Below are 27,293 nucleotides of genomic sequence, written 5' to 3'. Positions count from 1 at the left end.
AATCTTACCCATCTCAGGCCCAGCTCAAATATTACTTTCATAAATTCTCTGTTTAGCTCAACTGGCTAATACCAAAGGAATCAGAATTTTAGAACTAGTCAGGACTTGGAACTCATCTGGTCTACTCCTCAGGTTTCACAGATGAGAAAACTGGTCCCAGTATCCCTCAAAAGTACAAGCCCTATGCTTGTACTTTTCATTTGGCTTTTCTGATCTCCTTTGACTTACTAGTGAACACGTCTTGTCCCCTTGACTAATTTATAAGCTCCTTGAGGCAAGAACTATATCTTCCTCATCTTCATATTTCTCAGAACACATGGTCCATATGTAATACAATAGTTTATGCAACTGTATGGAATATTTGGTCTATGAGAGACTATTTATTAATTGTAAATTAACAAAAGCTCTTTACCATAAAACATCATTTTGATTGGTGTGTATATTCCTTTAAAGTTGTTTAAAAATTGATTTATGTATGAGTTTCAGCTTACTACTATTTGAAATAATGCTACTGTTTGGTATGATTCAGCCTGTATTTAGAATAGCTCACTAGAAGCTTTAATATACATAAGAGAGTCTTAGGTATTTAAAACTCCAAGAATAGAAAAATAAAGTGAATGATTCATCAAGACTTTTGTTGGGTCACGCTATGTAGATGTATATCTTTTAGTTATGTTTTAACCTGTCGTCACAAACCAGCAGTATTGGAGAATCAGGCCCAGAATTAGACAGCCTGCAGGAATGTCGGCCTTCCCCACCTCACATATTAATAGGTTACAGGTTGCTGCAGAGCAGAGCAGGTCATATTTCAGAGAGCAAGACCACATTTTCAAGCATGTTTAGATAGCATTTCAATCTGCGATGGAATTTTGTATTCGTCTCCTTAGAATCCAGACAAAAAGGAAGCCCAGAAGAAATAATTGCTTTCCCTGTCATCCCCTCCATCTGTCTTTTCCAACAGTTTGTAATGCAAGCTGAGGTAGAGACTTTTTTTTTTTCCAGGGAGCTTTTGAATCCTATCCTTGTCAACTCCTAAGGGTGAAAGCCTTGCTGTCCAGCCCTAGCTGGCTGGTGGTTTGCTAAAGGGAGACTCAATTCGACTGGCACAGATTTGAGAGAATTATGAATGTTCCAAAATATTGAGTTTTATAGGTCAAGAGGCCCCAGGTTTTCCTCTTCCCTGGGACAGAGGAAACGTTTGCCTTCAGAACTTGTTTCCTAAGCTTCTGAGGAACATTCAGAAGGAGAGAAGTATATGGACAAAAGGAAGTTTTCCTTTTTTAAATTTCATTTTGATTGTGTCTGGCCAGAACAGATGTGCTTTTATCTGTATAAATAAGGGAAAGTATTCATTTCACATTTATAGTGTCTTAAAAGACATTTTTAGCAGAAAAGTTATTTTTGAAAAGCAGTGTTTCTGACTCAAAAATTATTGGTGAGGAGGGAACGATTTAGGAATTGAAGACACAGTAAGGTAGTTTCTTTAGTTTCTTGACATTTCTGAACTCCCAGCTGCTTGGTTAGCACTCTGCTACACATTTTGGACAGCCTTTGATTGCTGACCACCTCCTACGTGGTTGGACTTGTCCTAGTCTAGTCTGTGACCTCTTCTAACCAGACTGTGATACTCACTCAAAGTTAATACGGCACTGAATTCTCCCCATTTTTATCTGTTGAAATCATCAGGCAGAAGCTTTAATTAAATGCCCACATGTTTGAAACTTTGTGGATGAGTCAATTCAACAAGTACTGAGATGCTATGAAACTTACACAGCTTCCCAAGAATTGAACACTTGAAGGTAGGTAGAAAGAGAATTGAATAGAGGAGTGAGTTAGAAGAAGAAAAAATTGGCACATGAAATTTTAGGAGTGGCCAAACCTTGACCAGTTCCCAGTAAGCTAACTGAGAATCAGGAAGAGAGGATCTGCCACCAAGCTTCGGTCTCTTCAGTGGAGCTTGGCTGCAATGTAACTGTTGCATCAGAGCAAGACTAATTAGTTTGGGAGGGGAAGAGAATTATTACAGTAGTCCTCCTTATCTGTGGGGAGCATGTTCCAAAACCCTTAGTGGATGCCAAAAACCAGGGATAATACTGAACTTTCACCTTTTCACTTAAAGGAAGCACTTTATGGCTTCTTTTCGGCATATATGATTTGCCAGCATCACTACTCTTGCACTTTGGGTCATTATTAAGTAAAATAAAGGTTACTTGAACATAAGCACTGCGATACTGCCTGATAACCAAGACGGCTGCAACGTGATACGCTGGACAGAGGGATGGTTCACGTTCCGTTCCAGGCAGGTGCAAGATTTCATCATGCTACTCAGAATGACATGCAATTTAAAACTTATGAATTGTTTATTTCTGGGATTTTCCACTTAATATTTTTGGACTGCAGTTGACTGCAGGTAACTGAAACCACGGAAAGTGAAACCGAAGATAAGAGTGGACAACTGTATTGCCATCTCCAGGTCTGTTCACTAAAACTTTGATTTGGAAGAAGGAAGCTTTAGATAATTGAGGCACAATCGTCCACCCAGTTCAGGAATCTTGTCTATGACATCTCTGACATTTCATTATCTTGTTTCTGCTTGGATACTTGTGGTGATGGGGAACTCACTACATTGTTGTTCCACAGGATAATCTATTCCAGTTTTGTAGAGCTTCAGTTGTAAGAAAATTCTTTCTTAGACTGAACTGAAATATGAAATAGTAAAATACACCTCATTGCAATTTCTCATTGATCCTAGTTCTGTCAGCTGAACTGGTATAAACCTAATCCCTTTTCCTTATTACAGCTTCTAAAATTTAAAATAGATATTATGTTCCTTTCTGAGTGTTCCTTTTTCTAGGTTGATCATTGTTAGTTTCTTCAACTCTATGATATGATTTCCAGACCCTTTATTATCCTGGTTGCTTTGCAGTTTGTCAGCATCCCTCTTAAAATGTGGTTCCTGGCCAGGAGCAGGCATAGTGTGAGAACATTTAGCAGGACACAGTTTACCACCTTGTTTTAAACTGGGCTTGTTAACTTGGGAATTGGGAGTCCAGGGGGTCTGTTAACTCCCTAAATTGATTGTAAAATTTTGTATGATAGACATTTTCTGAAGAGAAGGCTCATTCATTTTTCAAGATTCTCTAAGGAGTCTGGGACTCTTCAAAAGTTAAGGGCCATTGACTTAGACACTGTTCTTCTGTTACTTTGGGTTGGTGAAGTTTTTGGCAGCCAGATCAGAATTGGCAGTTATCTGAAACTCCCAGTTCAAGAGTTGCAGACAGATTCTTCCGTCTCTAAGAAAGTAACCTAAATGGTTTCAGCAGGCCAGTGCGCATCTATATGGATCCATTAGGGGCATGAATGCCCTGTCTAAAGGGGGCGGCCACAACTCACTTCGAACCAATGGTAGTCATGTCTGCATGAGAACCTGGAACTGCCAGATCTATCAGTTTTTCAAGAGAAGCCAGAAATCTGGATTTTTATGTGACTCCCAATTTTTAAATGTTGGCTTAGTGTTTTTTAGAAATAATGCAAAAGCCCAAACAAAACACATCTATGGGCCAATAGTTTGTGATATCTGCCCCGGGTCTTTTTTTATATGAACTTGCCTTTAAACTCTTCCTTTTTCTGTTTAAGAGAGTCTTTGAAATTAAGTGCTAGACTTTATGTGTCTCCCCCTTGGTTTCATCTTGCTAATTTGGCTCGATTGTTCCAGCCTGTAGAGACCTTTTGGAACCTTGATGACCTTCCCATTTTTCATTATTGGAGTTGCCAGACATGCCTTCTATGTCTTCATTCAAGTTGTAGATGAAAAGGTTGAACAGGATGGATTCAGAGCCATGTGGTATGCTATTTGAGACTTCTTATTCTTTTTCTTATCCTCATTTTAACACAGAATGTCAGGCCAGAAACCAAAGGATTTCTTCCTGTCATCAGTATCTGTCCAGGGCCATGTTTCTTAATTTTTTATGTCTTTATTTTCCTTAGAAAAAAAAAGGAAACTTGCCTTCTTCTCTTGCCATAGAGATATAAAGATTTCTTAATCAAATCAGCAAAGCATGTTACCCTCCAAGGAGAAAGTGTTCCTTGCTTTTCACCTTCGAAATTAGCATATCATCTCATTCAGACGTTAGAACAAAAATAATTGTGCTCTCCAAGACACTGAGCTAGGTAGATGGTGGAACTTCATAGCACAGCATTGATCTTTACGTGCAATTATGAGTCTGTAATTGTCAGCTCCCTAGCATGATGATTTGAACTCTTTCCCTCCAGCACTTTAAATTTATCCTTTCTCTCATCCTCTCTTTGGGAGGAAAATGAAGCCCATTGATGGAAGAAAATAAATGGCATTTGTATTAAAGGGACCATAAATCGTTGGTGGGGGGTAGTAATTGTCACTTGCTTCCTCCTACTGAAACATACTAAATCTAAAGCAATTGAACTTTTAAAGCACAGGCTGAGATTTTTCCACTAGTGACTGAGATTGGTTAGGCATTTTTGCTTCCTTTCAATTTTTTTGAATTTTATTTTTCAGAATGTCTGCAGACAACATTAAACTTCAGAAATTGCTAAGGCCTTAGATTAACCTGAGAGTGCAGAAAGATTCAGTGGGGCAGTGCTGAAGTCAGGTCATAGTTCAGTCTTTTGTAGGGGCATGGTGTCCCTGGTTTTGGTTGGGGCCGTCCACCATTCCCTAACCAGAATTTCTTACATCTGGTGCAGAGGTCAATGTAGGCTTGCCTTTATTTGACAAGTTGAATCCAAGTGAATGTTCAGTTTTGCCTAGAGTACTAGAGCATTATTGATCGTAGGTGAGGCAAGGACTTCTAGAATGTCTATTAGTGACTCAGTTCAGTCTTAAAACTATACTTCATCTTGTTAATCATACAGGAGTTTTAATGGCACTTTGTGGCAGTGTTATGTCAACTGCATATTGGAACCCTTTGCCACTTGTCCTCCAAAATCTTATTTTTAGACAACCTATAAGGAATTCAGACAACTATATCTTCTTTCTCTTCTATGTACAAGACTGAGCATTTTATTTGAATCTCTAAGGATTGGAGTAATCGGACGTTGTCACTCATGTTCCATTGGTTGGCAGCCTGGTCAAGTGAAACTTGAACTTTGAATTTAAATTTTGGCTTGGCCACTCTCTATCTGTGTGACCTTGGACAAATTACTTAACTTCTCTGAGCCTCAGGTTATTCATCTGTGACATGGTGATGATAATATGTACTTCATCATAGTGGGGATTAGAGTTAATTATTTTAAAGCACTGAGCACAATGTCAGGCTTAGTCTTGCTTAGTAAATGGCAGTTATACTGTTGTTGATTATGATGTAACCCACCAATTCTATGCATCTAGGCATTTGTCAGGCTCCTGTGGCTCTTCCATCAGCTCCACTCTTTTCCATCCCTATGGCCTTGCTTTAAAGCAACTCTAGGTTTACTTGTTCTGAAAGCCTCCTTACTGTCCTCAGTGTGTTGTTCTCTGTAAATGAAAATTGCAGCACAGCGTCTCTGTGTCCAGAATATCTGCTGTTGCATCAGAGGAGGTGAAGGGCTCTGTTCTCTTGTCCTGTCCTTAAGACCCACATCAGACATTTGCCAGGGCTGCCCTTCAGAGGTTTAAGGCTTTCGAGAGATGGGTTTGCACAAGAGTGAGGGTTATCATTGCTTCATGCTTTTCCTGTAGTGCCCACTAATCTCCACATTTGTGCCACGAAAGCATGCTCTTTTTGGTCTCCCATTCTGCCTGCAATTTTTCTCATGAGCAACCAGTAGATGTCTTGGTGAAGAGCCTCAGAGTAGGTGCAAACTGCAAACTATGTGTGCAGCTCTCAGAAGTTCTATACTGTTGGACTAAACCTACACTTAGCCAGTAATAATTTATTAAACATTTCTAGTTAGCATCCATGTCTTCCTCTTATGTTCTGCCACATGGGAAATGTCTTTGGGTGTCCCTGTATCTCAGGATATTTTGTTTGCCTTAAGATCACTGACGGGTTTAAGAAAAGTTGTGATTTTCCAATTTATTTATTTAATTTTAATTATTAATGTAAGGGCAACACTCTTTCCAGCTTTCTGCATCCTAGGCAGAAGCACAACTGACAATGGACTTTAATGTAGCAGAGTACAATTCATCAATAAGAGTTCAGATTCTATATTTCACATTCCATATTGCTAATGTTTAAAGATCTACCACTTTTCAAGTTTGGTGTAGTTTCAAAAAGGATTATCAACAAGTACCTGAAATGAGTATTTTAATATTTCTTTCTTTTCTAACTACATAAGTATGTAAAGCCACATTTCATCATATCTTTCAACGAAAACACAACAGATTCAATACAGAATTATATGAGAGTATAGCTGATGTCTATAAAAGCAGACACTAATGATATTTGAAAGACACAGAAACAATGCCACTCTTCTCAAATTTATTTTGTTTGGGGGAAATATGGTTATTTTTCACATAAACTTGTTATTTATGTTAACATGCATTCAGTTTATTATTATATTTTAAATGGTTAATAGACAAATTTTTTTTAACTTCTGTTTTTAATTTCCAATATGACATATGTCAACAGATATAATCCACATAAAATATCTTTGGGCACCTCACTTATTTATAAGAATATAAAGGGATCCTGATATTAAAAGTTTTAGAAATGCCCTTTCTGCATGATGTTTCAGTGTTAACTAAGTGGGGATGGCAGGCAATTTGTTTTTTATTTCAACAACAGTGACTCTAGTTAGTATATTCACTTACTCAGTAAATAGTAAGTGCCTTCTGGATGCTAGGCACTGATCTAGGTATGAAGCAAACAAAGCAAAGATCCTTCTTTTCTAGAGCTGACACTAAGTGTGACATTTCCGTGTTCGCAGATTCTTTGACTGTTAAGGAGTTAACTTCATGACCTTGGTTCACCAAGCTTGTTTGCCAGAAAATAGACATTACATTTTATCATACGCCTTTTCACCTTCTATCGATAAGATCATATGGCTTTTCCATTTCTTTATTAGTTTAGAGGTTTTTTTTTTTTTTTTTTTTTTTTTTTAATTTAACCCTCCTTAAATACCTGGTATTTTTATCTAGGATTTTTTTCATGGTCAAAAAAATTCATTACTTTTTTATGACCGAATAATATTCCATTGTATGCACATACTACATTTTGTTTATCCATTCATCTTTTCATGGACACTTGGGCTATTTCCACCTTTCAGCTGTTGTGAACAATGTTGTAATGAATGTTGACATAGAGATATCTACTTGAGTCCTTGCTCTCAATTCAGTATATACCTAGGCATCAAATTGCTGGATCATATGGCTATTTTTAATCGTTTCAATATTTAATCTCTTTGGAAACATTTTTTTTCCATATTGTTCTGAATTTTAATACATTTTTCTCTTAGATAAGCAAGCATACATTCCTATTTTGTCTTCATTTAGTCCATATACACTCTGTGTTTCAAATAGCAATAGAATCTTAAGTTTTTATGTTAAGTACCTAATGATAGTGATGTTGCCTCCTCTCCCCAAAAGAAAACTACCATGATTATTTCTTTCAGTTAGCAAGTCCAGCAGTTGGACTGTTTTCTTCCTTAGAAACACATCAAGTCCCACTTGTGTGCAGCAGGAATATTGAAAATGGTTTTAGGAAAATAGTGTGCCAAGAAGGAACACTGAAGTTTATTATTCTTCTGAGCCATCTCCATATAAATTGGCAGTTTTCATGAGCCAAGAAAGAAGGTCAAGCATAACTTTTGCCATCTGCTTGTTTCCATGTTAAAGGCAGTCACAAGTTTAAACTAGACTTCCTACATCTAAAGAGGAAAATGCCATTCATCACTACTGTAACTACTCTGGCTATTACCCAGGTTACTCTTGCTTTTGACTGCTAGTAGTTAGTGATTTTGGAAGGAAAATTCCATTCTTAGTTTATGGTTGCACATTAGAAAAATTGCAGTATTACTGCTGACAGGGCAAAGCTTTCTGGGTTGCAGGTCTTTGACACAAGAAGTCATTCAGCTATGATTAAACAATGGATAGGAATTTGAAACTCCATCTTCATGTAAGAACTTGACCTCTTTTTTTCTCTTCTCTCTTTCATCCATGGAAACACAGGATTTAGAACTGTATGAATTCAGTGCTGTGGTTGTTCTGTCAACGTTTCCATTTATAAATTCCTATTTTCAGGAGCCTGTAATGTAACTATAAAATTTCCTTTGCTTTAATTTGGACTCTTGAGGTTTCCTCTGGAAGGAGATTAATTTTGCAAAACCAGAGATAATGCTTTTTTAGTCTGTTTGGTTTGGTGTTCTATAGTTGTCTAAATTAAAGCTCTAAAATATACAAAACACTTACCAACCTTCATACTGTATTGGATCACATGCCAGGATTTCTGAGCAGATGCTGTGTTCATCTCTAGGTATTGTATGTGATAACCTAGAATACGGATGTTAGGCAAAATGTATTAGTGCCTCTCTTATAATGGACCCCAACTAGAAGGACGACATTCCTTCTGGAGCTATACATACTGACAAGTAAATTTGATGATCCCATTACTGTCTTTTATAAAGCAGAATAAAAGGTGAATTGAGGTCTTTATCCTATCTCAGACCTGATTACTCACCCATATCTCCTTGTCATACCTCTGAACCTTTTTTTGTCCCCAGTCATATGGGAACAATAGGGATAAATAGCCGACTGTTATTCATATACCATTTATGCCAAGCCAAGGGCTACATTTTTTTTTTTTTTCATTGACTACTCAGAGATTCTGATCTTTGGAGATTTCTGGTGACTAGTTTCTTGTGGTCAGGTTCCAGTAGTCGTCAGCCCTGGAGTTATCCAGAACTCTATAATTAAGAATGTACTGCTGTAAAATTAATGTCTTTCTTGATTGATTCACTGTAAGCAAAGACACATTTTGAGTTGCTTTGGCAGAAGGTACATTTTGAGTCATTTGTCTTGATCTTTAATGCTAATGTTTTATTACAACATAAACATGTTTATCTTACATTTTACACAATACTATTGCAAATATTATTTTACTTGATCTTTGCAAAGATGTGACTTTGGTCAAATAGATTTTATTCTCCCTCATTTTTCAGATGAAGAAATAGGCTCAGATAGGTTCTGTGACTTGCCCCAAATCACTCAGCAAATTAATCACAGATCCAGATTTTCCGATTACGTTATGTACTTGTCCATACCAGATTCTTTTTTGATAGCGACAAACCTTAAGAGCGTATTCAGGACCTACTTTTTTTTAGTTGCGGAATCTGAAAAGTTAACTGGTTCACAAAGGGAATCCAAGCAATGACAGTGATCATGGCCTTAACCAGCTGGGTCCCTCTCAACATGATGAAGAAACTGGGCTGAGAGAGGAGCTCAAGGATGAAAGGAGGCAATTGTGTTCACTACCACCTGTGGTACCGAAGAGAATTAGTGAACTAGGAGGAGAAACTCAGGTAAAACCCCAAAGGCGTTTGCAGCCATAGGGCTTTTATACAGAGGATACCTAAAAATCAGATGAAGGAATATCCAGATGTCACCACAAAAGGATGTTTTCTCCTGAATGAAGACCCATAACATAATGAGAGTTACTAAGTTAGTAAAATGAGAAGTAATAATAAGATATGAGGGATCAGAATTTAATTTGGCAGCTGAAAGTCCGGGCTATTTGTGGGAGGTAGTCCTTTTGTTAAACTTGAACCTTTAAATGTGCCCCATTTCCTAAAATATTGAATTTTTATACCTTTTATTCAGCAAAAGCAGCTGAGACTGTTACTTAAACATTTTCTTCTCTTTTGCCATTTGGAGTTGTTGCTTTAAATGCAGTCATCCTCAAGGGTTACATTTCATCAAAGGAAGCTGTGCATGAACGCATTCAGCACTCCCAGCTATTTCAGAGCTAACATATTTTAAGTTATGGGTGATAACAGATACAAGCAGAACTTTAAAATGTAAATGTTTAGTCTTGTTTGGGCATTGCTGAATTTGTGTTCCAGCTTCATTTTGTGATTTTAACTTCTGGCTTGTCTCCCAAAAACAATAAAGATGAACTCTTGGCTTCACTTTTTCTGTGGATGTGGTTTGTAGAAATCGTAAATAAAAGTAACTTAAGTGGAACAGAGTATTTTAACAAATAAGGTGAGAATTACTCCTTTTGCTCCTTACATTCTTTTGGTTCACAAACTTGGAAAGAAATCTGCGCTTTAAATAAAGCCCCTTTATACTCCAGGTTTCTGAATGAGCTATGGAGGAATTAGTGTTAACACCAGTGAGTCACATCTGATGGGTGCCCATCTCGCATTTGACCAGGGCTGCCAGACCTAGAAGTTACCTGTCATGTTCAAGGACACAGGGAATCATGAGGCTGTGCACATGCAGGCATCCACTGCCGTGAGATTCCTGTAGCCTCTGCTACTCTTTGGCACCATCGGGAATGGGCTGCGTTGTTATTGCTGCTGAGTCTTGTTAAAGCACCTCTGCTCCAGCTGGGGATGCCCAGTTTCCATAGCAACACTTCTCTGTGGTACCAGGGTGGCCAGCCGTATCAAAAGAAGGGACATTTCATAAATACAGTCAACTTACTCCTAGGTGTCCACCTTTAACAGAAGTCACTGTTTGGGGCTCTTCAGATGTGGTAACCTCCAGCAGTGTTTTTGCTCTCTTGAGTCCCTGGCATTTCAAATGATTCTGGTATTCATTACTCATACCTCTTTGGATCATTCTCATCTTATAGTTTTATCTATGTTTTGCCTGTATTCCTTACAGGCTCTTTAAAGACGTGTCCCCATCTAGTGATCTTTTTCTCTCAGTATCTAGCACTGTACTGAGTATAGCAGGCACTCATTTTTTATTGAAGGACTGAACAAAAGATTGAAACTTTTTTCTGAAGAATGTCTCATTTTTAAACATGCTTCGAAGAGACCATCACCCTGATCCGTGAGCCATTTTTATGCATATACCTGCGGTCATTAAACTTAACCATCTCGCTTACAGAGCTCTACTAGATGGGTTGACACCTTCACTCTTAGAGGGATAGTCTCATCTGAAATATGGCAGTCTGTCTGGAAGGACGAGAACAATAATAATAGTTGCCATTTAGTGAGCCCCTTTTATGAGCTGAGTCCTCCATCAGGGCTCTCAGTTGCAGAAAACAAAATCCCAGTTCACACCGCCTTAGGTGAAAAGAGGGGTTATTTGGAAGACTCCTGTGTCCTGTTTTGAAGGAGAAGCTGAACAGTCTGAGTGGAAGAGTAGTGCCACGGCTGGGCTTGCCACACAGCTGAAGCCCAGGACTGGAATCCTGCCCGGGATTGTCTCCACCTGGAGACCAGCCTCCTCCCCTTCCTGAGGAACCTTGCTGCTATCTAACTCACTTTCACATCTTGAGGTTTCTACCACCTGAGAAAGATGTTCGAACTCTTTCCCAATTCATTCTGGAAAGTCAGGAAAACTACATTTGGCCCAGCTTGGGCCCCATCTGCCTCTGGGACAGCAGATCTCTAAGAGCACAGTGAGAGGAAGATTCCCAGGAGGCAGGAGAGGTAAACAGTTCCAAAGTGCTCACTACTAAACTCTCTATTCTTTTGTAATGAAGTCTTTGATGTAGGTTCTCTTATTCCTGTTCCAGAAATGGTGAGCCTGTGCCTCCGAGGAGTTAAGTGGCTTGACAGAGATCACACAGTAAGTGGCAAGACCAACATTCACATCCCAGTCTGCTGGTTCAAAAACCCTTGCTTTTTTTACAGTGCATTGCTTTTCTAAACAGTGGGAAGGGAACCTGCAGACAAATGTAAAGATGGACCAAAAAAAAAAAAATGATAGCAGAATAGTGGCAAAATATTAAAAAAGATAAAAACATAAAGCCGTACGAGTTCCGAAAATCAGCAACCTTTCCCTCCTTCCTGCCAGTGGCAACAATGAGGTCTCAGTTTAAAATCTGTTAAAGATTGCTTGCGGATTCACAGGATAAAGGCAGTAGAATTCTCTGGTAGGGCAAACTGCAAAATTAGATGCATCCAAGAGCCTTAAGAGGATGTTAATTCCTTAAGGCATTTCCATCGGTTTACATCCCCTCTATCTACACAGGTGGCAGACAACAGTTCTGGGGGGAAAAACAAAAGATGAAAGAGGAAAGCAGTAGAGTTTGCCAGGTTCCACGTTGCTTTTCTTCTGTGCTCATGACCTGGTATAGCTTCATAGTAGACCTTGTTCAGAGTCTACTTCAGGAGGCAAGGAAAATGAATAATGGTCACAGTTAATGATGCACAAAAATACAGAGATAGCGCATTGGTTCTGCTGAGTCTTGTAGGCTAGCTCGGTGAGTTGTTTTGTATCTCTCTCAATTGCAGAATCTGAGTTACTAAAGAGGACCCCTGCAGTATCTGCTTGCTAGTAACACCCTCAAATGCAGGCCGTATCCATGCTCCAGTGCTCAGTTCAGAAACTCCGGTAGGGTAGATTGAAAGCAGACATTTTTGGGTGATTAGTTCTGTTTTTAATCCACATACAGCTTGGAATGGAAAAGTAGCCCCATTTTATTTTAAAGAGTGTCTAGGGACGCTGCCACAATCTTTCTTTCAGCACATTTTCTGATTAGCCAGGTAGTAAAAGTGTTTTCATATTCTAAACAAAATAAAATCTTAGCCTTCTGTAGGTCTTAGAGTTCTTCCAATTACAAAATGCTCTTCTTTTAGTCTAATTGATTACTAGAGATTAAATATCAAATATTAGGGTATGTGTTGAGGATGGACTTGCTTGATGGAATGAATGCTTTGAAAGAAACTTTTTCACTCTGGAAAATGAATTATATTAAATTTCCTTGACTTTAATACATTGTTATAACAAGCAAAAGTATTGCAGCCTGAAAAAAAATATGGCAGACAGTTTATCTTTATGACTGAAATATAAGATTGTGTGAGTCTTATTTGTTTGCTGGAAGGGGAAAAAAATAGTACTTTTAGCAGAGATCTGGTAGCATGCCAGATTGAAAAGAGAAATAGAGATAAAAACCCATTCTCTGAGAAGAGATCATTCGCTTCAGATCTCAGCTTGGCCCTTTTTGCCTTTCTTAGCTGAATGTCATAAGTCTTAGTGTGTTTGGCAAAAGATGGTGGTTATAATCCCATCTAGCACAGAATTCTGTACAAGCCATGCCCAAAAGTTTCAGCCTCTTTAAAGCTTTTTTACTCCATGACTCGGTATTTTTCAGAAGGCTTCAGTGAGTTTCCTTCCTACTACTTGGAAAAGCAATGCACTGTATTAGTAAAAGGCAAGGGTTTTGGAACCAGCAGACTAGGATGTGAATGTTGGTCTCACCACTTCCAGTGCAATCTCTATCAAGCCACTTAACTCCTAGGAGGAACAGTCTCACCATTTTTAGAACAGTAGTAAGAGTACCTACATCATGAACATTAGAGTTCGTATCAGTCAAATAGATAAGTTACAGAAATATGATGCCGTGTTTTTGAATCACTGCTTATAATTGTGCCTGAAGTTAGGGAAAACCATGGGTGTCAGCACACCTCATTCAGAGCAGTAGTCTCAGTTGATATTTTTAATCAATTGGCAAGTATTTGTTGAATTCCAGCTGTGCTCTAGCTTTGGTTATATGCCATGGGTGAGGTGACCATATGATTTATCACCAGTCACTTTTGAGCGTGAAAAGGAGCTGTTAGTAATTATAAAGAAACAGTCATAAACTGTTTCTGGTTGCCTGTCATTGTGGCAACCAGAATGGATGATTATTTAAATTGTAAGAGATAGAAGAATGCCATTCATCTCCTTGGGCTACACTCTGAAGGATACATATAGCCCTGTTAGAGAGCTAATACTTACACACTAAAGAATTTCAGAACATTATAAAGTTCTTCTTTTCTGTAATTGTCCTGTTACCCCCACCACCTCCCAAATCAATTTCTTCTCTTTGGTTGTATCATTCCCACAATAGACATGAGCAAGCATCTCTCATCTTTAACACTTCTTCCCTTTACCCCATCTTTTGCCCCATTTTTCTTGTCTTATAGCAAAAGCTTTTTGAAAAAATAGTCTACACTAGAAGTCAGCAAACTTTTTCTTTTTAAGGGTCAGCTAGTAAATATTTTAGACTTTAAGTGCCAGGTGGTCTACTCATCTCTGCTATTGTATGATTAAAGTAGCTATAGACATACGTAAATGAACGGGATTGTGTGTTCCAAGCAAACATTATTTACAAAAAACAGGGCAGGCTGGATTTGGCCTTCAGGCCATCATTTTCTGGGTCCTGCTTTATTCTCGCCTTCTCCCCTTCATCGTGTCATCGCTGACCACTTCTTTTCCCTTGACTCCCCTGAAACTGCTCTTGTCAAGGTCGTCAGTGACTTCTCTGTTGTCAAATTCAGTGGTAATTCTCTGACCTAATCTTACATGCATTTTCAACAGCCTAAGACGTAATTGCTCTTTTCCTCCTCTTTCCAGCGCTTGTGTGGCTTCTGTGACACCATAGTTTCTGATATATTCTCATGTCACTGGTGGTTTTCTCCCGGCATCTTTTCTCCTTTTTTCTTCTAGACCAGGGGTCCCCAGCCTTTTTGGCACTAAAGACTGGTGCACCCGTGAAGATCTAATGCCTGATGATCTGAGGTGGAGCTGAGGTGATGATGCTAGCACTGGGGAGCGGCTGCAAATACAGATGAAGCTTTGCTCAGCCCTTCACCTCCTGCTATGTGGCCCGGTTCCTAGTAGGCCACAGAGCAGTACTGGTCCATGGCCCAGAGGTTGGGGGCCCCTGTTCTAGACTTCTGAACATTGGAGTGCCCAAGGGCTCAGCCCTGGGTCATTTTCTCTCTCTTCTCTTTCCTTCACGTCTTTTTTCTTCTCTACTCTCTTCCTAGGTGACTCTTTCATTTCTACAGACTTAAATATCATCTAAAAACTCATGACTTCTAAATTTAAATCTAGCTTGCACCTCTCTTCCAAGCTTTAGACTCACATGTCCAACTTGGTATCTGCTCTTGACCTCAAATAGACGACTATGCACCCTACCACACTGACTTGGGAACTCCTGATTTTCAGTTCCGCCACCACCACACATACCTGCCTGTCAGACTTGTTCCTTCCCCTTTCCTAGTTTAGTAAATAGAGTAATTCACTGACTTTTCAAACCCAAACCTAAGAGTAATCCTTGATTCTTCCCTTTTCTTCATCATCTACCTCCAATCCATCTGTGAGTCCTGCAGGTTATGTAAGTCCCAGATCACTTCATTTCCCATAATTACTGGCCACCTAGTCTAGACATTTACCATCTCTCACCTAGACAACTGCAGCAGCTTCCTAACATGTTTTCTATCTTGATTTCACTCCTGTCTCTATATGGTCCCCTTGCCACATAGCAGCCAGGTGGTCTTTTATGTGCAAAACTCTGCCGATCCCTTGTTTGACACTCTTTGGTGGCTTCTCATTGCACTTAGAACAAAATCCCCATGCTTTTTACTAGGACCTTGAGACTGCTTGTGCTCCGGTTCCTGCCTACTCCAAATGATTTCTTAACATTTCCCAGTCCAGTACGACCCTGCCATCCACTGCCTTACTTTCCGGTCCTTCAAAACCTAAAGTCTTTTCTGTAGAAGGGTCTTTTATTTGCTGTTCTCTCCACTTTGAATTCTCTTATTCCAGATCCACAAATCCTCTTTGTCATCCTACAGATAGATCTCAGTTCATTTGCTCTTTCTCAGAGACCTTTTATGACCACTGTTTCCCTTAGTCTCATCTCACTGCTTAATTCCTTCATCGCACCTGTCATACTCTTAAATTTTCTTCTTTATTATTGTTTTTCTAATATTCCTCCACCTGCCACTTCTCAAAGTAAATTCTTAGAAGACAGGGAGAGGGACCATGTCTGTCTTGTCTACCATTGGATTCCCAGTGCTTAGAATAATGCATGATACATGGAAGATATTCAATAAATATTTGTTTGATGATTAAAGGAGTGAGCTAATGAAATACCAACTAATGTAGTTAGGGTTATAACTGCCACAGGAAATCAGAGTAACCTTTCAGATATAGGTAGTCTTCAATTACAAGACAGCGAAGGTCTGTTGCTAGAAAGAGAGAATTTGTTTCTGATAGAGTACGGATTTGAAAAATAGCATTTTGTTTACTACATGCTACTCTTAATAGCAGTTATTTTAAAATACTCTTGCCCAAATAATAAGTTGTGAAGTTGTAACCTCCTTCAGGAAGACTTCCTGGACCTCTCTTCCTTCTTTCTTCCTGTCGAAAACAAGCTAGTATCTCTGATGGCTCTCTGGGCTCCCATAGCACTCTGTACATGTTTTTATCAGAGCTCAATGATTTTATGGTTTATTAGCCCATCTTCTTGCCTTTCTAGTTATAAACTCCTTAAGAGCAGGAATTATGATTTGAACCCATGCATCTTCAGTGTAGTGTTTGTTAATTGAATAAAGTAGATATCAAAATTGATTCTAGTTCTTGAAGAACATAGCCAAAAGGAAAAATAATTTTACAGTTGTCTCAGAAGGAAAATCTGTAATCAAATGTTTAAAAATATCTGAAATGTCTGAAATAATCTTTAAAAAATAGTTTATTAAGAGGCCATCATTGAAAAGTATCTTTCTTAAATGAACAGGAGAGGGAATATACAGAAGCCTTTCGAGGTAGGTGAAGTTCTTCTGAACAAATGCATATATATAAAAAACAATAATTTATAATAATTAGTTCTTATAGCTACAACTTTATAAAATTTGACAGCATGGCAAGTTAAAATTTTTTTTCATGTCTAATTTCCTAGGTTAATCAACCTCCTATTTTTTTTCAATATGTGAGGATTACAAAACCGAATTATGTTGAAGGTCTGCAGTTGAAATGACACAGCCCTAACTACTATGGCTAATGTGTTACCTGACTGACTATCCCTGAGAGCAAAGATGGAGTTTATATCTGTGTTTGTGTGTACCGTGACTGATTGGTTGTAAATTCAACTTACTAAACATATATTGGACACCTGCCATATTATTCTGGACACCTCCCTAGGTATCAGGGAGTCACAATGAGTGAGTCATATTCCTGCCCTCTAGGATCACGTAGTCCAACCAAAAGGTAGACCCACAAAAAATTATTACAAACGTTAAGGTAATATAAAGGATCATGGGCACCCAGATGATAAACGAGTCGATTCTACTGTGTGCTTCGTGTATGTTTATGGGAGCAGGTGTTGGAAGGGAAGAGGAAGTCAAGTGAAAGGATGGAGAAGAAATGGCACTTGAAGAAATGGAGACAACAAAGATTTGCACATGATCAGTAGCTGTGTTGAGCATTTTATTTTGAAAGTTTACTTTTATATTTATATCCGATAACTTATTCCCTAACATTTGTATTTTGTTAGAACTTGATTTTGGTTTGTCAAAATCTTATGAAATCTAAGGTTGTGTGGTAGAGCAGTAAGCAATGCTCAAAAGAATTTTGTATCCTGATGTTGAGGAGGTGATTATTAAAATGTGAAAGAGAATTTTTTAAATTTAATTATAGTTGTCATACAATATTATATTAATTTCAGATGTACAACATAATGATTAGATGTTTATATATTTTATGAAGTGATCTAGTACCTATCTCTCACCGTATATAGTTACTATGGTATTATTGACTGTATTCTCTATGTTTACATTGTATTGCTGTGACTTATTTTATAACTGGCAGTTTGTACTTCTTTAATCCCCTTCAACTTTTTGATCCATTCCCCTATCTCTCTCCCCTCTGGCACCCATCAGTTTGTTCTGTATCTGTGAGTCTGTTTCTATTTTGTTTTGTTTGTTTGTTGGTTTATGTTCTGTATATAAGTGAAATCATATGGTATTTGTCTTTCTTTGACTTACTTCACTTAATGTAATACCCTCTAGGTCCATTCATGTCGCAAATGGCAAGATTTTATCCTTTTTTGTAGCTGAGTAATACTCCATTGTGTATATGTACCACATCTTCTTTATCCATTTAGCTGTCGATAGACACCTATGGACACCTTTGCTTCCATATCTTAGCTGTTGTAAATAATGTTACAGTGAACATAGGGATGTATGTATCTTTTCAAATTAGTATTTCAGGTTTCTTTGGATAGAAACCCAGAAGTAGAATTGCTGAGTCATATGGTAGTTCTATTTTTAATTTTTTAAGAACTTCCTTACTGTTTTCCCTAGTGTCTGCAATCAGTTTACAATCCCACCAACAGTGCACAAGAGTTCCCTTTTCTCCACATCCCTACTAACACTTACTCTTTGTTGTCTTTTGATAATAGCCATTCTCACAGGTGTGAGTGATAGCTCATTATGGTTTTAATTTCCATTTTCCTAATGATTAGCAATGTTGAGGAGGGGGTGGGGAAGTGGAATGATGGGTGAGGATTCACTCAGGGAGTGGCTAATAGTAAATATGCCTAGATAGAAGTGTTCAGAGGGAAAAGTATTGTCAGAAGAGACATTATACGTGTAGATATTTATTTATATATATATGCATGCGTGCATTTGCTCAGGTTGGCCATAAGTCCTAGAAACAAACCTAATATTCGTGTAGCTTTTTATACTTATTATGTCATTAAATCTTCTCAACAACTCTGTAAGTAGGTGCCATCATCCCCACTTTTCAAACAAGGAAACTGATACCCAGAGAGATAAGCTAGTAGTGACAGTGGAGGCAGGCCTCAAACTCCCACCTTTCTGCTAGAAAATGGACGGTTTTCTTACGACACCAGAGCTGTTACAGGGTGCTAAGTCCTGGAATGAGAGAGACAGGGTGATGGGAAGCTGAATGGAAACAGTTGCTGAGTGAGGATCCTTTTGGGGTGGAATGGGATTGAGAAGAGCTATTCAGTGTGACACAATTCCATTCCATTGCCCCTTTTCTTACTCTTCAGGTAAAAATTCCCAAGGTATGACTTTGTGTCTCTGGTAGCATTGCCAATTGTTCTTCCAAGACCAGACTTTTCAGTGAGTGAAATATCTGTGTCCCATTGGCAGAAATTACAAGTATAAAGCTCCTTTGCACACAAACCTTTGTAAATATAAATGATCCAGCAGAGTGAACGCACATTGCCGCGGGAGGTGGTGTGAGCAGCTGCTTGAATAGTGTCACCTCAGACTTGGCAACAAATGGGCTAAGGAATGACTTCTCAGAGGAGCTTCTGGACATTCATTGCAGAAGCCATAACATAGTCACATGCAACAGCTTAGCATCCTTGTCGCCACATGTGAAACTCCTATAAATTGCAGAGGTGGAAGATGATCAAAAGAAAGCCATGTTTGGAATCAAGCCACACATAGGGCAGGGAGTTCCAGAGTAAGAAAGAATTCCCCATATCAGAAGAAGTGAACAGCTTGGGAAACCTGGGAGGGAAAGGGAGATAGAACCCTACATCTAACAAGGAAGGAATTTCCTGCAGAGGACGCCAACTTAAGTTTGCTCTTTGAGGATTTTTTTAAGCAAAAAAGATGTATGAGTTTGTAGTCTAGAGGTAGCACTTCTATTGGGTACAGCTGATTGCAGAGGTTCAGATAATTCCATCAGGGCTTTGTCATTCTCCCTTCATCTCAGCGTCGCTTCCTCTTTCCTCGGTGACGGCGTCCTTCTCAGGGCGGCTGGCTGTTTTTCTGGGCAGGCAAAGATGGCCACACACAGCTCTAGGGTTACATTAGCCTTATCATTACATTTATAAAGGGCTCGTGAGGCCCAGTTAGGACAGGCCACTCTTAAATCCAAAGTAAATAAAGTGCTTTTGATGAAATGAAGCATGAGTTCTTATTTGGCTGCTGCATCTTTTATAAGTACATATGTTCTACACGTGTGTGGCTTTTGCGCCCTCACAAATCTCTGAATATCGCTTCCCCTACTTGCAGAAGCTACTGTGGGTTGTAATACTTTTAATGCGTGGCATCTATCTTGGTAGATTTTCACTTCAGTGGAAACATTTGGCTCACCATTAGCTTTAAGTGTCCCTTTCTAACTTCATTTTTTTGGTTTCCAAATGGGGCACTTTAAATATCTCTGCAGTTTGCCACAGTTCTGGAGTCCCCATGCACACCAGTGACTTTTTTGAAGGCACAGTCTTGTAGAACTTGCAAAATTCAGAGCTCTTCCTACCCCAGCTTAGAGCCACCTCTGTGTTTCTACAGGTTTTGAAGGTTACTGCACACATGTGCATGCACGCACACACTCGCACACACATGCACAGATGTGCATGTCCTGTTTATTTGTTGTCATCAATACATGTAGTAATCACTGAGATAGAGGGAAATAGTTTGGTTTTTAAATTAAACCTTTATGATGTATATTGGCAAGAATCCTGAGTATTTGCCTGTATCCAAGTGCTGGACTGTGTCTCTACTACTTTGGTCCAGTAAAATTGTCAGCATAAGTGCAATGAATCAAGAGAGCTTTATTAATTTTCTTCTGAGGCTGGACTTGATTACAGTGTAGGGACTGGTGCTGTCTTGTTTTTTATTTATTTCTCGTATTCTAGGCACTTGAAGAGGCCCAGAAAGCCATTCAGCAACTCTTCGGCAAAATCAAAGATATCAAAGACAAAGCAGAAAAATCAGAGCAAATGGTGAGTTTAGGTTTCCTCCCAACTTTTTTGTACCAAAAGAGTAAGTTAGCATCTCATCCAGTCATACTCATTAATGGGCTTTTACTCCCACTTGCTGCTAACCACAATATCCACGTCTTCACAGCTAGCCCTGAGAGGACATTCTCCATCAACTCAGGAGGAGCTGCTAGAGATGCAGTGACTCACTATCCCTGTTGCCCTACATTTGCAGCTATGTATTTAAATACAAAAAGTTTTCTTCTTCTCCTTTTCCCCCAAATAGTTTCCTAGTCCTTTTGGATTTCTTTCTCTAGCATGTGTTTACATTGCATGTTTTGTATCACGCATAGTACTAGGCTTGTGTTAGTTGCTCAGTAATTACAAGGTATTATTAAGATATACGATATGTTACATGAAAACCAGGACTGGGTCTAGGAGGCGGGATGTATCCAGCCTATGATACAAGCTTATGGTTTTGATTAGGAGTTCTCCCTCTACAAACCTGTGTCCTCGGGTAATGTACACTGAAGGCCCCGCCGCTGACCAAGAATCCAGCCTCACCCACTCATACTCTGTAGGATGCACCGTGAAATGCCAGCTCCTGGGCTCAGATTCTGACTATATAATAAAACATCTCTGAATTCCAGTTTCTTCAATTGTAAATAATAATGTCTCACTCAAAGGGTTGTAAGAATTAAATGTATAAAGAGCACTGAGTGTTAGGCTTGTGTTAGTTGCTCAATGAATGGAAGCCATTATTGATGTCATTTTTTCCCTACTTTTTTTAGTTGCAAAAAAAACTTGAAAGTTTGTGGGTGTGGAACTGAGCTGTGTAGGTCATAATCTTTACTTTATGAGTTCATGCAGGGTGGTCGAACTAAAGATGAGGTTGCATGAAGTTAACTCACGATTGATTTTTTCATTTTTCATGGGAAATGTATCTTTCCAGTGACTAGAATATTTGTGCCTGGTATCCAGGGTACTCCCTCCCTTCTAGGTATAAAAGATCATGGGAGACTCAGTTGCTCTTTAGAAAATTTCTTGGTCAACATGAAGTCAGGCAGTTAGTGGAAGACGTCCTGTAGGAGTTAGTGAAGTCGGAAAATTGTTCCCACTTCACTACCAAGTGCACTTTTCAAGTGACTGAAATATGCTCATATATCCAGACACAGAGTTTCTTCCTTTTGGACCTTCCAGATCAACACTATTGGAATTTTACTCCTCCGATTTCCTTCTCACTCCCTAAACACTGCGCCTCTCCTCTTTTGACATTATGTATTAAGTTTATGTTAGAGGGGTTACATTTTAATCCTCTTGAAATTTGAGAGAAAGTCTTTCTTTGCTGGAGACTGGGCAATAAACCTTAGTTCCATGAATAAAGATCATCTCAATAGAATTCGTCAACGAATACCATACATTCTGTGCTGAGCCTAGTAGTTCCATTGTCAGAGGCATACTTTTCTGACCTTGTTCAAGAGGAGGTACTCTGTACTTGGCTCTTGGACCCAGTATGCTCCATACTAAATTGCTATTTGGACCACTCCATTTAGGTGAAAAACAAAGTTTATTTCATTTTCACAACTAAGGATTTTGTAACCCCGGGTAAAATGCTGAAGAAATGCCAAATTAAATTTAAATGAACTGACTGGAAATTATTTTAATTGTATATTGTGAGAAAGCCTGTTTTCTTCAAGGGCTAACCCAAGGCTTTTTTTCCTCGCTTCACTTGCGTTATTTTCTTGTGGAGCTACTTGCAAATGGGTTTACATCTTTCTTAACCTTCCTCCTTTTTCTCCTGTGGTTTTCAATATTTAGGTTAAAGAAATCACCCGTGATATTAAGCAGTTAGATCATGCCAAACGCCACCTGACCACCTCAATCACAACGCTGAACCACCTGCACATGTTGGCAGGCGGCGTCGATTCCCTCGAGTAAGCAGTGTCAACTTTCTCTTTTGGGTCCACAGGAAATGAATGTGTCACATATAAAAAATGGCATCATAGGTTTTTTTTTACTCTCCAGCCAGGAAAATCTCACCATCCTGTCCCACTTTCTGCAAATCTATCTCATGTTCAGTCACCACATCTGCTTTGTGCCCTTTGGTGTTTAAAACCTAAGAAACATCTGAAACTTTCAAATGAGGTGCGAGTCCAAAGGGGACCCAGAAAGCATGTAGAGAATAAGTCGAAGAATCCAGATCATTTACATGTTGTAGATACCTAGCATTGAGGCCCCGAAGGTGATTGAGGTCTATAATCCCTCCCTACACCCTCAGCCTTGACAGGTTTTCCTGTTTGTGTTGGGCTGATTGCACTGTCATTGAATGTATTATATGGAAACAGATTTTTGATTTATCATTCAACCCACTTTCTTTAAACCCACTTTTTCAAGTGCAGTAGCTTCCTGTTTGGTTTCTAGAGGACCTATAGAGAATGATACATAAGGACATTAAAAATAGTATTAAAAGGAAGACCTGCTTGTTTACCCCAAAGAAAAAGTCCAAACGCCTCCTTTATTAGCAAGATTCAGACATGCCAATTCATTTCGGTGGTCTCTCGCAGGCTGAGAATTCCCCTTGCCCGATCTTCAGTGTAATCTCATGTGTGGACAGAGAAAGAACATCTTAACAGAAATTTAGATACAGAATCCAGAGTTGGGGATGGGGTAGACTGGTTCCTGATCTCTCACAGGCATTGGTTGCATGAGCTTCAGCGACCCCTGGTCCATTTTCTTTCCAGTAGTGATCAGAGAGATCAGCAGGCCAAAGGGAGACTAGAAGAGCAACTTTCTTGTCTCGTCCCTCAGATGCTCAGTGTTTTCCATGAACTGTCCAACCAGGCCGTGGTAGCAACATAACACCTTGGCCTGAACTTGATCCTGTTTTTTAAATGCCCCTTAAGGGAAGTAGTAAATTATACTTTTAATGCAAAAGCCTAACCCTAATGAAAGATTTATATCTAATAGTTTGTCCTTCCTTGCTGTGAAAAACTGTTGATTTTATCAACATCCTTTTACTTACGCTTCATTAACCTTAGAAGTAGGGAAAGTAGACATATCTGACACAGTTTCTTAACATTGGTGTAAAACATACAGATTTGAGTTGATATGTAAATGCATATAAATGCCCTTTTTTACATCCCAGGAAGATGTGTTTGGTTCGCTCATAAACTGTAATCCTAAAATAATAACGTCCTCACCTCTTTTTTCTGTCAAAAGCCTACTAATCCCATAATACCCAATCCAAATCCCAAATCCAAAGTCTTCCCAGATTTCCCTGCCCCCAACCAATAACAATCTATCACTCGCACATTCTTTTGTACCTCCTCTAGCACATCACTAGTACTTCTGTTTAGAACTCAGTTCATTCTGCTTGGTGTTAGTTAGATGTGTACTTGGCTCTCTTGCTTACTAAATGATGTCACCTTGAGGATTTGGACCAAGTCTTACTCCCCCCACCCCCGCCCCACTGCACAGCACCATACTTATTTAGTACTCAGTAAATGCTTATTATCGAGTTGGAAAAAATAAATAAATTGAGTTGATGTCTGCTTCAAAATTCAGAGTAGATTGTTCTGCATCTGTGTTTTATGTCCTTAGTGTTTTTTTTCTAGAGTTCTCAACTTCTTATTTCCTTACAGAGCCATGACCAGGCGAAGACAATATGGAGAAGTTGCTAATCTTCTTCAGGGTGTAATGAATGTTCTGGAACACTTCCACAAGTATATGGGAATTCCACAGATCCGGCAGCTTTCTGAAAGGTAAAGTGTCATTGGAGAAAATCGCCTTCTCTTTTAAGAAAAGATGGTACTAGGAAGTGCTTAAGCACTTAGCTTAGTGTATATATTTTAGAATTTTATAATAAGAAGGAACTTCAGATGTCATCTGATCTAACTCTATGTGATGCAGAAGTCCCATCTACCATATTCTTACCAACTCCTGACCATATCTTCTAAAGCTACCTATGTCAGCTGGTTACTGGCCCGCCATCATTGGAGTGGCAGCTGGCAAGTTATATATCTGGACAGCTCTCAGTTTTCCACATTTGTGAGGGAAACTATTCCAGTTGTCCATTTCCTTGTAACAAACCACCATGAGACTCAGAGTTTCTCGTCTACCACTTCTTTTCTTGCCTCATTCTGGATTTTTATTATAATCTTTTCATTATTTCTAAGGATCTGGTGCAGGAAGGGGAGATTGCGACATCTGCTCAGTGTGCCATCTTACAGTGGAAATGCCAAAGAACTGTTAAGGAATGTTGGAACAGAGCTTGGCAGAATACTAGGGAAATCACCACCCTTTCCCTCATCCTTCCTAACAGCTTCACACTTAGAGATGGCTAATTGCCATATCACCCTGGGGGTGAAAAGCAGCTAAGAGAGTAGACCAACAGGGCTTTATGAGTTGTAAGAAAGAAGGAGGCTTGGATGGAGAAGGCGGGCTTGCTCTCAGTAGGTGGGGGAGGAGGAAAGGAGGTCATATCTCCTCCCCATACCCTCATAATAATCCAGAGTTAATCTATTTTTCCCATTCGTTTATTCTTTTCTTCACTTACCTAATAGATATTTACTATGCACCTTCTAAATCCCAGGTCCAATGCTAGAGTACTAAAGGCACAAAAATGAAAAATACACATTCTCTGCCCTCAAGGAGTTTACCACTTTTGTGTAGAGAAGAGGGGCACTAATAGAAAATTTCAGTAGAGCATGCACATAAAGAAACTAGTATTTACCGTACAAGGTGTAGCAGGATCATAGAAGAAGAATTAATAAACTCACCCTTCAGGGGCTGAGGGTAGGGATCATAGCAGAATTCAGTTTTAATCTGATTTTAAAAGAATGGGCGGGATCTTAACCACCAAGACAAAAATGGAGGGAGGCGGAAATAGAAGAAAGCGAGAACATCATGGTACCTGGGTAGACAATGGAGAGTGAAAGGCTGCATAGGTAGGCGGGGTCAGATTTAACATGCCTTGCTGAAGAATTTATTCATTATTTGGTGGGCTCTGAAAGATTTTCAGCGGGGAGGGGCGTGATCTCATTTGTGTTTTATAAAAGTCTGGCGGCTTATAGGTACAAGAGACTGGAGAGTGAGACTATGTTTTAGAGTAGAAGAGAGAACCTCATCAAGACAGTGACCATAAGGTCAAGGAGGTGTATGTATCGAGCAGTCGGTTACCAGTTGGTTGTGTGTGATGGGTAGTGTTGGTGGCAGGAATGTGGCAGAACTGAATTTTATGTATAAACAAGCAATGTAGAGACAAATAAGGGATGCACTCTTTTCAGACTCTTTGCTCTTTAACACTTTTTCGAAGAGGTGGTTTTAAAGATTTGAAAGAGCTCTGTGATCACTGTTGTAATGACGTTCCCCTGAAAAAGAAAAAAAAAATCTAACATTCTGTCAGTGTTTTTCAGCGCTCCAAACATCCATTATCATGCAGGGTTGCTGCAAACACAGGAGGATTTACTTTTCTTTTTGTTTCTTTCACAACCTCTATTTGCAAAAATTTTATGCGGGTTAATGTAGAGTATGTGCTATTAAATACCACTAAAAGTAACACAAGAGAAAAAACCTCGTTTTCAGTGCTTGACTACATTGTTTCTCAGGAGATATTCAAAGTTTGAGGAAAGTCCAGACTTCGTATTTTTAACATCATCTCTGGTGATTTTCCTCTATTATGATTACATAGCAATGGTAGAACCATCTGGAAATGATAGAAATAGATGTTTGTTTGTGGGGGAGGTGGAAAGGCAGGAGAATTACACCCTATGCATTACTTCAGTTTCTCTAATTTGATGGCTCACTATCTATAAATTGTAGAAATCATACAAAAGGTTACATTCTGAAATCTTTGCCTGTACATTTGAAATATGAAGTTCATAGACCTTGATTTGAAAATATCTATTTTTTTCCAGCTACTCTTCTGGTAAATGCTCAGTCATTAATGTGTTGTAGGGAAGAATTTATTCATTATTTGGTGGGCTCTGAAAGATTTTCAGCGGGGAGGGGTGTAAGTTTCGAAGGTATAAGTTTCGAAAATGTAAGGGTTTCAAAAGTATAAGGGTTGTCTCTGAGTATTCATCTGAGGAAACCCAAACTACTACTTCGAAGGGACATGTGAATCCATATGTTCACTGTACCATCATTTACCGTAGCCAAGATAGGGAGGCTATCTGGGTGTCTGTCAATGGATGAATGGATAAAGAAGTGGTACATATATACAATGGAATGGTATTCAGCCGTAAAAAAGAACGAAATCTTGCCGTATACAACAACATGAGTGGACCTGGAGGGTATTGTGCTAAGGGGTGTGTAAGTCAGAGAAAGACAATGCCTGCCATATGATTTCACTTACAGGTGGAATCTATAGAACAAAATAAACAAAACAGACAAACTCAGATACAGAGAACCTTTTGATGATTGCCAGGTGGGAAGGGGTTTGGGAGAGTAGGTGAAAAAGGGGAATGGATTAAGAAGTACAGATCGGCAGTTACAAAGTAGTCATGGGGATGTAAATTATAGCATAGGGAATATAGTCAGTAATATTATAATAACTGTGTATGGTGTCAATTGGGTACCAGATCTATCAGGGTGATAAATAGCTTTGTTAGTTACGTAACTATCTAATCACCATGTTGTACACCAGAAACTAATATAATATTTTTTAAAAGTTTAAGGATCTTACTTGAAGCTCAGAAGCATCCCACTGAG

The 27,293-nt window shown here is 39.0% G+C and overlaps 1 protein-coding gene across 2 annotated transcripts in view; it reads left to right on the top strand.

The window, feature by feature from the left end:
• The window catches only part of VPS53 (VPS53 subunit of GARP complex), a 122,690-nt gene that overhangs the window by 12,904 nt on the left and 82,493 nt on the right, over positions 1-27,293 (top strand). The window contains exons 5-7 of one of the 2 annotated variants that reach the window (XM_016138974.2): positions 20,520-20,606; positions 22,401-22,516; positions 24,224-24,343. In XM_016138974.2, coding sequence (XP_015994460.1) covers positions 20,520-20,606; positions 22,401-22,516; positions 24,224-24,343 — 323 coding nt within the window. The remainder of the gene's footprint in view (positions 1-20,519; positions 20,607-22,400; positions 22,517-24,223; positions 24,344-27,293) is intronic. The other variant, XM_016138975.2, reaches the window with a different exon arrangement.

This window comes from Rousettus aegyptiacus, unplaced genomic scaffold, assembly GCF_014176215.1.
Source record: "Rousettus aegyptiacus isolate mRouAeg1 unplaced genomic scaffold, mRouAeg1.p scaffold_m13_p_6, whole genome shotgun sequence".
In the NCBI taxonomy this organism is placed as follows: Eukaryota; Metazoa; Chordata; class Mammalia; order Chiroptera; family Pteropodidae; genus Rousettus; species Rousettus aegyptiacus.
Note: the sequence above shows the minus strand (reverse complement) of the source record. Positions and strands in the feature narration are given on the sequence as shown.